This window comes from Mesitornis unicolor, unplaced genomic scaffold (genome assembly GCF_000695765.1).
Source record: "Mesitornis unicolor isolate BGI_N332 unplaced genomic scaffold, ASM69576v1 scaffold13499, whole genome shotgun sequence".
In the NCBI taxonomy this organism is placed as follows: domain Eukaryota; kingdom Metazoa; phylum Chordata; class Aves; order Mesitornithiformes; family Mesitornithidae; genus Mesitornis; species Mesitornis unicolor.
The window spans coordinates 39693-53266 of NW_010209452.1; the positions used below are offsets into that span (position 1 = coordinate 39693).

Below are 13574 nucleotides of genomic sequence, written 5' to 3' on the forward strand. Positions count from 1 at the left end.
ACCGAGAATACCAACAGATGATAGTGTAAGTAAATTTACCTTCTGTTGGATTTATTCACTCTCCTATGCTTTGCTCCCAGTGAAAATCTTAGGTGACATTATAGAGCAACATACATAAGAAAATGCACTATCTCAACAGCAGTGAACATTTCAAAGCATTCTTGTTCCCAGTGAAAACAATGATAGCTCAAGTCAAACCAACATAGTAGGGGTTTCATTACAGTAGGTTTATGTTTTACAGAATGAATTCAAACCTTGCTTTTGTTTAGGAGGAGTCACGCTATTACAACGTTCCCTGACATTTTTGACTGAATATGTTGTCCAATTATAGCTTGTTAAATACTTTGGGAAGGTCTCAGGCCAAGTGGTTTACACAAACCTGTTCCAACTCCAGACTCAAGCGAGTGACTGAAAGCTGCAGTGGCACGAGCTGCTGCGTGTGTGCCCCAGTGGCATCTGTATCTGCATCCACACAGGCTCCTGCTCTGCTGCCTCCCACCAGCGTGAGCAGAGGCCCCATCAGACTCCCTAGGAGTGATGAGCAGTGCACATCCTGTCCTTAACTCATTCTAGAAGTAACAGGTAGTTTTTGGTTTGGCCCAGAAATGGTGGGCCCACTTCTTACTTACACTAGGACCTCTTTACACTACTCTATCAGTGGAAAATTATGTTCTGGTAGGCACAAATACTGTCGGAGCTAACATCTGCAACTTTTGCCTTTGAAGCTCACATAGGGAGTTACACTAACCTGTGATTCAATTTCGTTGTCATTTTACTGCTGCCTTGGGAGCACAAAATCGAGCATCATACTTAAAACGTTTCCCTAGAAATGTTTAAGGAGTAAGATTTTTATTTTTAAGTTGAAAATGTAACTGCATGCTTAACCAACTGTAGTGAAGCATCAATCATACTGGACAAGCAATTTTAAGAAATACGATAGTTTAAAAAATTAATTCTGAAAATACTGCCAACAATTTAATGATATAGATATTTTTAATATTAAAAGTAATTTTTTTAATGTGTCTTTATAAACAATATGCATAAAATAGATCTACTATACTAAGCTCTCTCTTTTTAAATGCTGTTTCACAGTAATTTCTTAGGTATGCAAAGTTTTCCCTCAAAGAAATAGTGCAATCTGAAGAACATACTTTATGTCAGAGGATTCGAACTACTATGGACATTAATATAAGTCTTTATAGATTTCTTGTAGGAGTGGATGAAGACTCATGTCTGTCTCCGTTTTCTTTATGATTTGCAACAGCTGCACGTGTTCTGTTACAATCTGTCTGAGGTCCGTCATTTTCTGCAGCAACTTTGCAAACAGCTGGGATGATTCTGGGTGGTTCAGCTTCAGCTGGAGCTCCAAAGCTTGCAACAGATTGTCTTGAATGTCTTCAATGGGCTTCACATTTAGCAAACCGGGGCGATCTAGGAAAACAAATTGGAAGTTGTAAGTTTATGCTGTAATTGATGTAAGAATATGGACATATCAACCTCATGTTTGGATTTCTTCACGATTTCTTAGTGTATTAAGCATTTAAGCACAGCACTTCCTGAGAACTGTTTGACAATTTCTTAATGTAATTATTTGTAAGATTTTACTGGAATTTGCTCAAAGAAGTTTTAGAGCTTGTCTTAGAAACAGTTAAAGCATTTGTGGGGTGCAGGTTTATAAAATACTACAGTGCATTTTCCACAGTGAGCTGGGAGTGTTTGTGGAAAGGACGAGTAAGATAAAGCTGGGGGATAAACAGTCCGTATCATGTAATTAACTTCTGGAAATTCAACATATACTCAGATGGATGCTAATGTATCGATATTAAAAAGAAAAAAAAAAAGCCTAAATTCAACTTCTGCAGTCATACAAACCTGGGAGATTTTAAAATAACAGGTTTAGTTCTTTTCCACACCCAAGTTCCAGTGAGGAAGAAGTCTCACATTAGGAAGTCTCACATTAAGAAGTCTCACGACAGCTTTTAGCATCAGCTCCTCAGCTCAGCCACAGATGCTGATGGCAGCAGGGCACTGAGAGATGTGGCTTGTACAGAAAATGCCTTCTCTGGGCTGATGCCAGCAGAGAGCTCTCCTCCATATGGAGGAATCTGGGATGAATGTTTACAACCAAAGTCAGCTACTTTCACTGCCACAGCTGCCAGAGTCCGGGATTATCTTTGGCACATCTTATTCCTTGGTAAAAAGCAAAATCTTTCTTTTTTGACAAGTATTATTATCTTCCATAATAATAACTGTTCTGTTACTTCAGTTTGTCCCCAAGTACCTTCTTAAATGGTTGCAATTGTTACCTAACGTAATTTGTAACATTTGTTTTCTAACTTGAGGTAATAATTATTTGATTCTACAGCCATAAAAGTCAATAAAGTTGTTTAGTATTATTAAATCCTCACATATGATAGTGACCCCCAGTAATTTGTTACTGCTAAACTGCTTTATACTGGGTAATGCATCCTGATTATCAGAATACTCCATGAAAAAAACATTCTATAATTTAAAGAACATTTGCTGTGTAGCTATGAAATTAATTTCATAGGCAGATCAATAACAAGCAGTGCCTATAGCTAGCCTTAAATTACTTCTCTAAGTCAATATTTCCATTTCAGAAAGGACAAGATGCTGTTCTATATTAAAATTTTTAAAAATATGGTGTTATTTCCTGTTATCTTCATAACCTTTCTGTGCATCCAGTTCTACTAACTCAGCTTGGTTTGTGTTGTATACTAGAAACAAGACTGAGAAAAACCAAAGCTCTTTCTAAATAGGTGGGGGTTTTACTTCACAGGGCAAAAATTGCAGTGTAAACTAAAAGGCAAAGTTGGCATGAAAACAAATGAGTATCCAGAAGCCATGAGTACATGTGGGTCACTGATTAGAACAGGGTAGTTTCCTCTCAGAAAGGTGAGGTCTGGGGATAGTTTTTCAGAAATAGGAATCCTTGCGAGTTTGAATGTGGAGCTTGGTATTTGTTTGACGGTGGTTTTATGACGTGGCTGCTTTCAGCTGTAGGTGGCCGGACTCGGTGACCCACTTGGCCACTCTTTCCCTGTGGTATTTCATGCTAATTGAGCTGTGCTCGTCCTGTAGAGATCGCTTACTTATACCATTCAACCGAGAATAGCACGGAGGATGGCTCAGCAAGTCTGTAAGCAAATACCTGCAAGCAGAAAATCGTCTCCAAACAAGCACCTCCTTTTCATAATTTCCTCTGGCAATGTTATCAAGCCATTTTTGAAACATTCTTAGAGAATTTTTTCTAAATAGTAGAACTTTATTTTTAGATTACCTAAATACATGTGCTGCAAAACCTGGCTTCTTTCTTTATCTCTTTCAGAAACTTCCCAAATTTCAGCACTTCAAAGCTGTTAATAATTTTGGCTTTGGGTTGCGACAGCTTTAAATTTTACTTCTGCGTTGCAGATGAACTCTGAACTAACCGGGTATGACTCAGTGCACAGAGATATAAAAAATCACAACGACTGTGGCCTTGATTTCCTCTGAGATTCATCTCCATTTGCCCCCTGCTTCTTTTATGGTGGGAATTTTTAGGGTGTGAGTTTTTCAGAAGTGAAACCAAATTCAAACATTGTGTTCCCCAGTGCAACTTCAGAGTCCAGGAGACGAACCCTGGAGATCAGTACTGAGACTGGGACTTACCAAGGAGCTCCCCAAATTTGGGTGCCCAAGGCCAATTGAAGTTCAGTGGGACTTAAGTGCTCAAAATCCTCAAGCTCCTTTAGAAACGGTTTTATAGTGACCCAGTGGAACCAGAGTCAGAAAAGATGACGATGACAAAAGCCTACGAGATCATAAGAGGTCATTGTTAAATAAGCCAATTCAAGAGAAAGGAAAATTCCCATTGAAAGCAAGAGGGATTTTTTCATGAATAAGAACTTCAGGATATGGACATTATTTTTTGGGTGTTGACAGTTTGCTATACTTTCTCAGTAAAATTTTCTTACAGAGGAAAATGCCTTTTGTGTTCCAAGAAACGTATCTAAAGCAGAAAAAAAAAGGGAAATAAGAGGCAAAAGCGTTAACATACAGGTATTGTGGTATAGTCCAAGTTGTTAAGATGTGCCAGATTCATTGGGCTGCTGTAGCAAAAGGTGTATTTTGTGCAGCAAGGAGCTGTAGATAGATGTGGCTTGTGGAAAAAAATACAAAAGAAATAATTAACAGTAAGCCTTGAGAAAAATTTAGGTAGAGAACAGGAAGAAATGGAATGGGAGTGAAGTAGTCGTGGTGCTGTGGTGGAGGTCTGTGCACAGGCAGAATTGCTGTTTGAGAGCTCACAGGGGAAACTGCAAAGGGACCCGAGGAGGGAAGTGAAAGACAAAGCCAAGCGAGTTGTAGCAGGACATTGTTTCAATGCATTGAAATTAGATTACAGAAGGTCAAAGGAGAGAGAGTTGAAATTATTAAGGTGAGAGCTCCCTAAAAGTGAACCGGACACCACTTTTAAACCCCTCTGCTACAGAAGATTGGTGACTGAAGTTTAGCTTTTTTAATGTGCAATTTGCGACCTCCCTTTCATCCACTCAGTCTATGCTTTGAGAGTGCCACATTTTTTATTATTATTTTCCTTTATTTGTTTTTTCTTTAGGCTTTCATTCAATGACACATGACTGTTTTGTTTAGTTGAAAAATTCTGCAGGAAGCTGCTCCAAGTAAGAAAATGTTCACAGCGACTGGGAAAGGCTGACGGCCTCTGAATTTTGACTGTCAATGGTATGGCTTTGTGTACATTGATACTCTATGCTATCTCAGGGAAAAATGTTTTGTTTGTTTATTTACTTACCGAGTCAGATGCTTTTTTTTCATTGTTCCTAACAATAATTTCATTTTTCCTGTTCCTCACATATGAAATAGCCATTTACATGCCTTTACCTCTGCCTCCATATGTTAATAGCTTCGGTTATATGCATTATGCATTTGAATACACATTCTGAAATCTTACTATGATAAAACAGGCCAATATATATGGCTGACTGAACAACTGTGCTACTTCTTTTGCTGGGGCAGATATGACTCAGCAATTTGAGGTTTTTTCTTCTGAGACTGTAACATGCATTTGAGTCACCAGGACTCTGGTTCAAAGTCCCCAGTGATAATCTGCAGCTCTGCATCTTCTCAGGAAGAATTTCTTTGTTTGAAGAGGTTTGCTGCAGCAGGATCTGTGTAGCAGTCAAATATGAACTATTTCTTGGTACCATTCAGTGCTAAAACTTCAAATATTGCTGACCTCAAGACTGTAGCATAATTATTCAATATAACGTTTAAGCAAGCAGCAGTGATTCATGGCTCAAAATTTACTGAGAAGAACACACTCAGAAAACAGCAAAAGTGAATACAGAAACATTTCTGAATTCAAATATTAGCTTGACTTCCTGTTGACTAACAGATTCTGGGCCTTTACAATACTCTGACAATTCCCGTACACCACTATATCCAAAACGCTGCAGAAAATAAGATGAAAAAGTGCAAGTCCATCCGTGATACGTAAACGTAGTGAAAAATTACCCTTTGAGCTTCTTCTTTGTTTGACTACAACCTGTTTGAGTGAGTTTACTCTGTCTATAAATGTGGATTATCCAAATAAGGCTTGGACTATTACGTTTCCTGCCCAAACACAGACATCATCCTTGTTCCCCTTAAACCTTCTTCTTATGATAGACTTCGTTTTCAGCTCAAGTATCCATAGCATTTTTGAAGATGCCCCACGTTCTTTAACACGTATACCATAGCACTCACTGCTGGCTGAGGCTGTGCCTTAGTGGCACAGAAGAATCCACAGAGAGGAAGGACATCTCCTTGAAAAAAAATTTACCAGACCTCATTTTACCAAAGCGTATTTTTCAAACTTACCATAAGTAAAAGAATGTTGCAATCAGAGTTTGGCATTGCTCTCAATGGACTAAAGCATTTCTTTAGTAAAAACAAGGAAATATCCCAGTGCTCACACACACAGTCTCTGTGTCTCATCAACATTATATTCAGAATACCAGAATTCATGTGTCATTTACAGTATTATTTTAAAGTACTTTGTAATTTGCTTTGTAATAATGAGTTCAGAGTAACATTTGGAATTATTGAGACAGAGCAAGGCTACACTGACAGCTCAGAAATGATAAAATGATTGGCTGTGGAAGTGGGAGCACTTTCATTTTGCTGCTGTTCTAGTTAATTTGTCAGCTTCTTATTACTGTTATATAGGCATTTTGCCTTTTGACACATAACTCAATTGTTTCAATTGTTGTCTGGAGAACAAGCCTTATGAGGAGCGGCTGAGGGAACTGGGCTTGTTTAGCCTGGAGAAGAGAAGGCTGCGGGGAGACCTCATCACCACCTACAACTGCCTCAAGGGAGCTTGGAGAGAGGTGGGTGCTGGGCTCTTCTCCCAGGTGATGGGGGATAGAACAAGGGGAAACGGCACCAAGCTGTGCCAAGGGAGGTTCAGGTTAGAGATAAGGAGGAAGTTCTTTACTGAGAGGGTCGTCAGAAGCTGGACCAGGCTGCCCAGGGAGGTGGTGGAGTCACCATCCCTGGATGTGTTTAAGGAGCGGGTAGACGAGGTACTTAGGGATATGGTTTAGGGGGTAGACAGGAACGGTTGGACGTGATGATCTCAGAGGGCTTTTCCAACCGAGCCATTCTGTGACTCTGTGATTCTGTGAATATCAAAAGGCTGAACTGTTTTATGCCATTTTGGGTGAATTTCAAACCCTTACTTCACAATGAAAAGCTTTCTACATGTGATGTTCCAGCTGGAATGGTCTTTCTCTTTCCTTTCCCCTTCTCTCTCCTTTTTAGCGCTGCAGAAGAGATAGCGCCCGCGGAGCCAGCAGAACTGACAGAGTTTAGCTGGGCAATGACAGAGCCACTCAGAATTAGGGCGTTTGCTGGGACCTTTGCTTTGTTTCACAGAGTGGTTTTCTCCTAAGATATTTGTACATAGGATTTCTTGAAGCGACTTAAACATTAGAGTATTCCTGCAGCTAGAAAAGTCCTGGAGGTAACACGAGCTGGTTTTGAAATCCTGTTTTCAGTGAAATCATCCTGGTTTGGTACTCAAACAGGTCTTGCAGAAATGAAGTTCTGTAAGAACATAGCTCTTACAGGAGCGAGAGGATCTAAGAAACAGGATTTCAGTTCCATACCACGCAAGATACTATAGTCCCACAGAATGCACGCAGTTCAATATAGATCATATCTGACTGCAAATCCCATTATAAAAGCCACTCTCTAATTGGCAGCAAAGCTTTGTTGTTTTCAAAATAGAAACTCAGTTTTTAACGAAAAGCAATCATACTTTTTTGAACAACAAAATTCATCCTGAATAAAGATAGTGAGAGGGGTTTTTTTAATAAAGAAGTTAAAGGATTTTTCTAGAAAGGACTGATTTATATTTCACAGAGTCACAGAATATTACGAGTTGGAAGGGACCTCGAAAGCTCATCCAGTCCAACCTCCCTGCCAGAGCAGGATCACCCAGACTAGGTCACACAGGGTATTTATATGGATTTTCTTCAGAGTTATTTAAGAACTAATTACTAAAATTCAGGTGGTTCTTTACAGATCTGCATTTACAACTTTTTCCTAAGATAAAGTCTTGTGGATAAATCTGGTTCAGTGTAGTCCTTTTTCCCCCGATCATTGTCCTCCTGTGATCTGAAGTGTAAGATTAGTTGCACCATACCTATTTCCTCTAATGTAAACCAAACGTCAGTGAAGCAGAGCAGACCTAGCTTTTCAGGTGGCAAGTTCCCTTTTTTCAATTAGGAGTGGATTTTGAGAGGCTTGTCGCTCATCTGTCAAATTTCATTATATTAGAAGATGCAAATTACTGGCATGTTTTGTGTAGTGCCCTAATATGCTCATATCATATCTCCTCCCCGATCAAAGCCAACCGAAAATATAGCAATAACGAATTTTCCCTTCCTGAATTAATTCAGAGTCCTCAGGGATTGTTGTCTGCAAAGGTTTGCACAAGAAAATGTCTTCTGGGAACTGCACTTGTTTGAAGTGGATTTAGTTAGTCTAATAAACCATATTGTGATACCACATTTCCACTGAACGAAACACAATGCCAGAAGTAATTGTACATGGTTTTAAATGAAGCTATACGTAACAATGCACTCTCAACAAAGGGTTTGGTTTTAGAACAATAGCATGTGGGTGTTGTGTTTGATTGCTTAATCATAATCTAATAACAAAATACTCTGCATTGCTTTGTGGAGGATCTGAATTCAGAACGTTCAGCACATTCCTCCCATTGGTATCTGCAGCACCATTCTAAGCCAAAATACACACAGACCAGTGGGGTAAAATAGTCTTTGTGTGACATCAGTAACCTGATTGTATTGGCCAAAGTAAAAGACCTTCAATCTGACCCATGTTTTTTTTCTAATCTCTCAGTTTCTCAGTGGAAAGGTTTCTAAGTGGACTAAATCTGGGTAGCAGCCACTAATTCACAACATCTAGTAGCTACATCACCTCAGAATCAGATAGGACGTACTGCCTGCCTCCAAAACAGCTGAAAACTCAGTGTCTTTTCAATGATGTATTAGAATGCATCTAGCCTGATACCTGGCCTTTCAGATTGATGGTTTGCTCAAAGCATAATGCATCAACAGTAACACAAACAGAACAGCTTAGGAAACCTGAACAGGGCAGACACGTAATGCTTGCTTTTCTCAGGCATTAGGAGACCATCATTTTCCTAAGAAATGCATTCTTTCCCCTCCCCTTTTGAAGGCAAAGAAAACGTTGCACGAAAGAAAAAACAAGAACAACAATTAAAAAAACCCCACCATAAAATCCTGCAAGCCAAATGCCACATGTATTTTGAAATTGTTATGGAGTCAAAGCTATTTGTGTACAATTAGCAAGCCACACAGTCTAATTGCAGGTTTAAAAAATCCTCATGCAGAATTCTAACTTTTAGAAGCTCTTGCCAGTGAAATTCCACCCTTCCTGTTTTCAGAAAGATAGTCCTGGTTTTGTTTTCTCACTAAATAAACTGCTGATTCAGCAGGCATTTTCAGCACTATCATTAATATCAGGTCATTTACATTTTCAGTTTCTGCCTGAAACTGAAAATAAGGCAAACATCAAGAAAGCTGAAAACTAATGAAAACTATGTGTGCACAACTCACTCCCACCCCGCAATGCTGAGCACTTCGCTGTTTGGACAGGAATGAGAAGTGTTGGTTCTATTATCTAAAATATCATATTAAATAAGCCAGCACTTACCTCCACTTAGTATGATGACAGCTATAAATATTGCCAGGTCACTGTCATCTAATTCCAGTGCATTGAACTTCACAGCAAACTCAAACTTGGGCTCCATAAAGTCACAAAAAGGTTTTCTCAGACTCTTCAGAAACTCCCGTGTCATGAATCCTTGTCCTTCAGATATAAGAACTCCATCTTTATTCATCAGAGAAGCCAGGAGAGTGTATATGATCTCATGGACCCCGTATTTCAGGAGAGTTACTTGATCATTCAGGTCAAGATTCACAAAACCTGGAATGTTCTTGGCAAATTCTGTAATCTCCTGCACTGCCTCCACTGAGCGGACCTGGCAGCGCTGGAAAATGCGAATTGCTACCTCTTTGTTCTCCTCCTGCAGCGGGGACACGTGCTTGCACTTGATCTGATCTTCTCCCATCTTTAAAGAGTTCATGTCATAAATAACAAAGGGCTAAAAATAAAAGGAAAAGACAATTTACTTTCCATGAACTTTTGACTCCTGAGAAATTGAAGTAGAGTTTGGAGGTATAACTCATCAAAAACCACTTAGAAATCTATGAGGAATATATATCAAGGGTAGTTGACCCTAAAAGGTTAAATCTTCACAAACCTATTAAAGCAAATAGCCTCACGATGTTAAAAAGATTGACAGAAAGGACAAGTTGCCTCTATGGACTTCTCACATGCTTGTGAATCCACAGTCTAAAAATAGGATCTTGGCTGATACTTTTTGTTAATAATTAGGGAAGGGGGGTAAGGAACACGATTTTTAAATATCCATGATTTTTGCCTTTGTTCGTTTTACAGAAGTTCTGTAATAGCAGAATTCAAAGTCTGGAAGGTTTATTAATAAAAGATTAAAATGTTTCTCCTTTTACCTGAATTTTACTGGCTTCTATAAAACAGAATCCAGTAAGTGTGCAGTGCAGTGCCGTGTTTGTACTTCTATGATGTTACTTCTTTTTTGTAGCAAGAGAGCGTATGCACATTTTTATTACTTCACGTACTGTCGTGTTCTTTTCAAGTTCTATGCTTTTAGAAAGTGCTTCAAGTAATATCAACCTGATGGTATTGATTACCTGATACATTTAACTTTTTGCTGTTAATTCCTTTAAAAATAACAATGTCAGGATATATTTAAACTCGAGCAACTTGCCAGTGGAAAGAAAACACAAGTAACGTGATACAAACTACAGCAGCACAATTCAGAACACAAGAACGAGGCTGACTGTGAAATAAACCTGTCTGGAGTAAATTCATTTTGAAAGCAGATTAGAAAAAAGTAGTGCCTGGAAAACTTTCATTAGGATCTGGAGACAATCTGTTTCAGAATATGCAGAAGAAGCTCCTGGTTTTAAAGAAGTGGTTAAATGACCATTTCTTGAATTTATCTGAAGAATCTTTTCTGTAGGGGACAAATGACTAAAGAGTTCATTGCTGCACTGGACAACTATCTACTGATATTAATAAGTTTGTTAACATACTTGATAAATTAAATATAAGGAATTATGCATCAACAATTGGACTAAAGAAATGCATTTTAAAATTTAAGGTTCTTTATGATTACAGATTCTACTGCCTTTTTCATACGGGTGCTCTTTCTCCTAGTTTTATATTCACTGTAAGCTGCAGAACACATTAAAAAATAACCCAAGCCTTCCTATACAGAGCCAGCGGTCCTCTCCCACAGAATCAGCTTCTGGAAACTCCTAAAATTCTATTCTGATTTGATTGAGCCTGTTTTGAAGTGTTAAACCTGTTTTAGGCTATTATGGAATTTTAAAACCTGCAAATAGCTCTGTTCTTTAGAGCCTGGCGTTGCCTTCTGAGGAGGATATTGCCCCCAGCTGCTTATCACGACTCATCAGCTGCAGGTTGCTGCTCCCATCTCCCCCTGTTTGCAGACGGGGATGGTGAAAGCCTTTGCTTGTCCGTTCTGGGCTGGGTCGGACACAAAGCTCCCACCCTTCATCAGAAGAGAGGGAGGGCTGACACTGGACAGTCTGGTGCTGCTGCTTGGAAAGCAGAGGTCTGTCTGGGAACTGGAATAATAGCATCTGCACAAGATTTCATCTTTCAAAGTGGTTTAGTTAAATCAATATTGTGCTGCTTACAAGAGCAACGAAACCAGTGCTGTCACCTTCGCAGTAAGCACAGGCAAACACAGCCCCAGCTCATCGGACTCAGTTAAATAGACTCTGAGGTATGGCACTGCTTTTCCACTTGCACTGGAATTTCAGTGTGAAACAACTGAAACAACAACACACCGCACTGAGAAAAGCCAGGAGGATAAGGTATTTTTTAAGATGTAATGTTATTTTGGCAGCAGAAAAAAACATTTTATACATATCTGTACATATGTATGTGCGTGTGTATGCAAAACAGTGGAATAACAAAACTGCAGAGGTTTTTAAAATGCATGGTTTTTTACTAGCAGATAATTCCTTTCTTTTCTTTCTGGAAAATCTTAAGTGGAAGCACCAAGTACAAGAAGTAACCTATTCTGTACATGTACCTGTGCTTTAGAAAGACCATACAGTGCCACCAGTCTAGTGACACTTGAAGATAAAAATCAAGAAAGAGTTCAAAATAGCTAAAGACATTTTTAATACAATGATTCAGATGAGCTTCGTGAGTAGAATCTTATGTCAAATGAGCACTGCATGTCCCAGAATAGGAGGAGTTAGTCATTTGAGTTTTGACACACTCAGCACATCCAATCATTTTAAGTTAGTGCAGATGATACAGCGATTAAAGCATAACATAAATCTAAACTGTGCCTACAGTAAAAAAGCTTTACTTTTGAGAGCACAAAGTCCATTGCAGTTCAAAGAACACAAAAGTTGTAATAATTCAATACTGAGCATCACCCTTTCGGTATTATTTTTTAAAACCTGACAATTTGCAGCAACAAAACATTGAATTCTGTTTTATTGCCATACTATAATCTGGCAAAGTTTTAAAACTTTCAGTAAAAACGGAGAATGTCACTGATGACACATTTTGTATTTGCTGCATGAGCATTGCATTAGTGCAGCTTTCAGACGTGAGCCAGATGCGTAAGCCCAGATGTTTAAGTACCCAGCACAGCGGAGCAGCAAACCACAGGCCAACTGATTCCTATGACAACTTCATAGAACCTTCCAGAGCAAAAGTAGGATTTGGGGATGCACTTGGGACCTCAGAAGCAAACTTCCCGGATTTCTAAACACACGTTTGGAAAAACGGAAGACAAGAACACCACAGGTAACCCTGCCCAAATATCTGTCACATTCCAGAGTGGGCACAGTGAACAGCGGTCGGCAAAAGGAGCAAGGCTCCTGGTGGCATCTTTAGGATGAAGAGGAGTAAACAAGACATGTAGTTACGCACCCCACTTCTATTCTGTTTCCCATTACAGGCACATCGTTATTAAGGACACACTTAAAAAACCTAAATTGGTGTATTAATTCTTTCCCAGTAACCTATGCTACAGAGAGGGAACTGCAGAAAGACACAGAAAAAGCAGTAACCCTCAATGGACTTAGCATCTCAGCTTTCTGCAGGTCCAAACTTTATGTACTCCATGATGAAAAGTTACTCAAATTTTAAGTGGCCACCATATCTGAAGTTTTTATGTGAGGGGTGCAAACAAATTAGGGACAATATGTAAATAGTGATTTTAACTGCCTCTAAAGAGAGCAAGCAAGCCTAAAATACCTCCAGATTCTCTCCTGTCTTTGAAATTATTACAGAAAATAAAACACAGTCTCTGTTGTAATCCTGACAAAAAAAATTCTGCCAATGATTCTAGAAAATATATCAGACTAAGTTATAAGTTTTAGAGTACTATTTTGCTCTTTAGGAATTAAAATAGCAACAAAACTTAAAACCTGCCATAATTATCACATCTTATTTATCAGTCTTCTCACTGATACAAAAGACGTGCTGACAGTGAAGTTCCCAAAGCAACCCACAAATACACATACCTCTGTTCCTTACTTTTCAAAGTTTTTTGTGTATGTTCTCCTAGAATTCAAATAGTACCAACACAGAGTACTGATCTGATCCAAGATAATGCAGTTAAACGCAGGAAGTCATCAGAGAATCATAAGAATAAGCATAATAGTTCAGGCTAGTGATGGTGTTGGTACTGGGAATCATTTGATGCTTAAGAAAAAGATTCAGCTAGTACTGATAATATGCTATGATAAAATGCTACCATATGGATGCTTGCATACTGTAGCAACCAAATCCTGACAGCTGATAGCCACCTTTAACAGACAGTGTGGAAGATAACCTTTGGTGAAGGAGAAGGAAAACGG

The 13574-nt window shown here is 38.9% G+C and overlaps 1 protein-coding gene across 1 annotated transcript in view; it reads right to left on the reverse strand.

Moving 5' to 3' along the window:
• Positions 1-978: 978 nt before the first annotated feature.
• Positions 979-13574, reverse strand: part of PPARG (peroxisome proliferator-activated receptor gamma) — a 24637-nt gene continuing 12041 nt past the window's right edge. Inside the window, exons 5-6 of the mRNA XM_010192885.1 lie at positions 9271-9721; positions 979-1431 (exon numbers count right to left, since the gene is read on the reverse strand). Of these exons, the coding sequence (XP_010191187.1) occupies positions 1184-1431; positions 9271-9721 (699 nt within the window). The 3' untranslated portion in view covers positions 979-1183. The remainder of the gene's footprint in view (positions 1432-9270; positions 9722-13574) is intronic.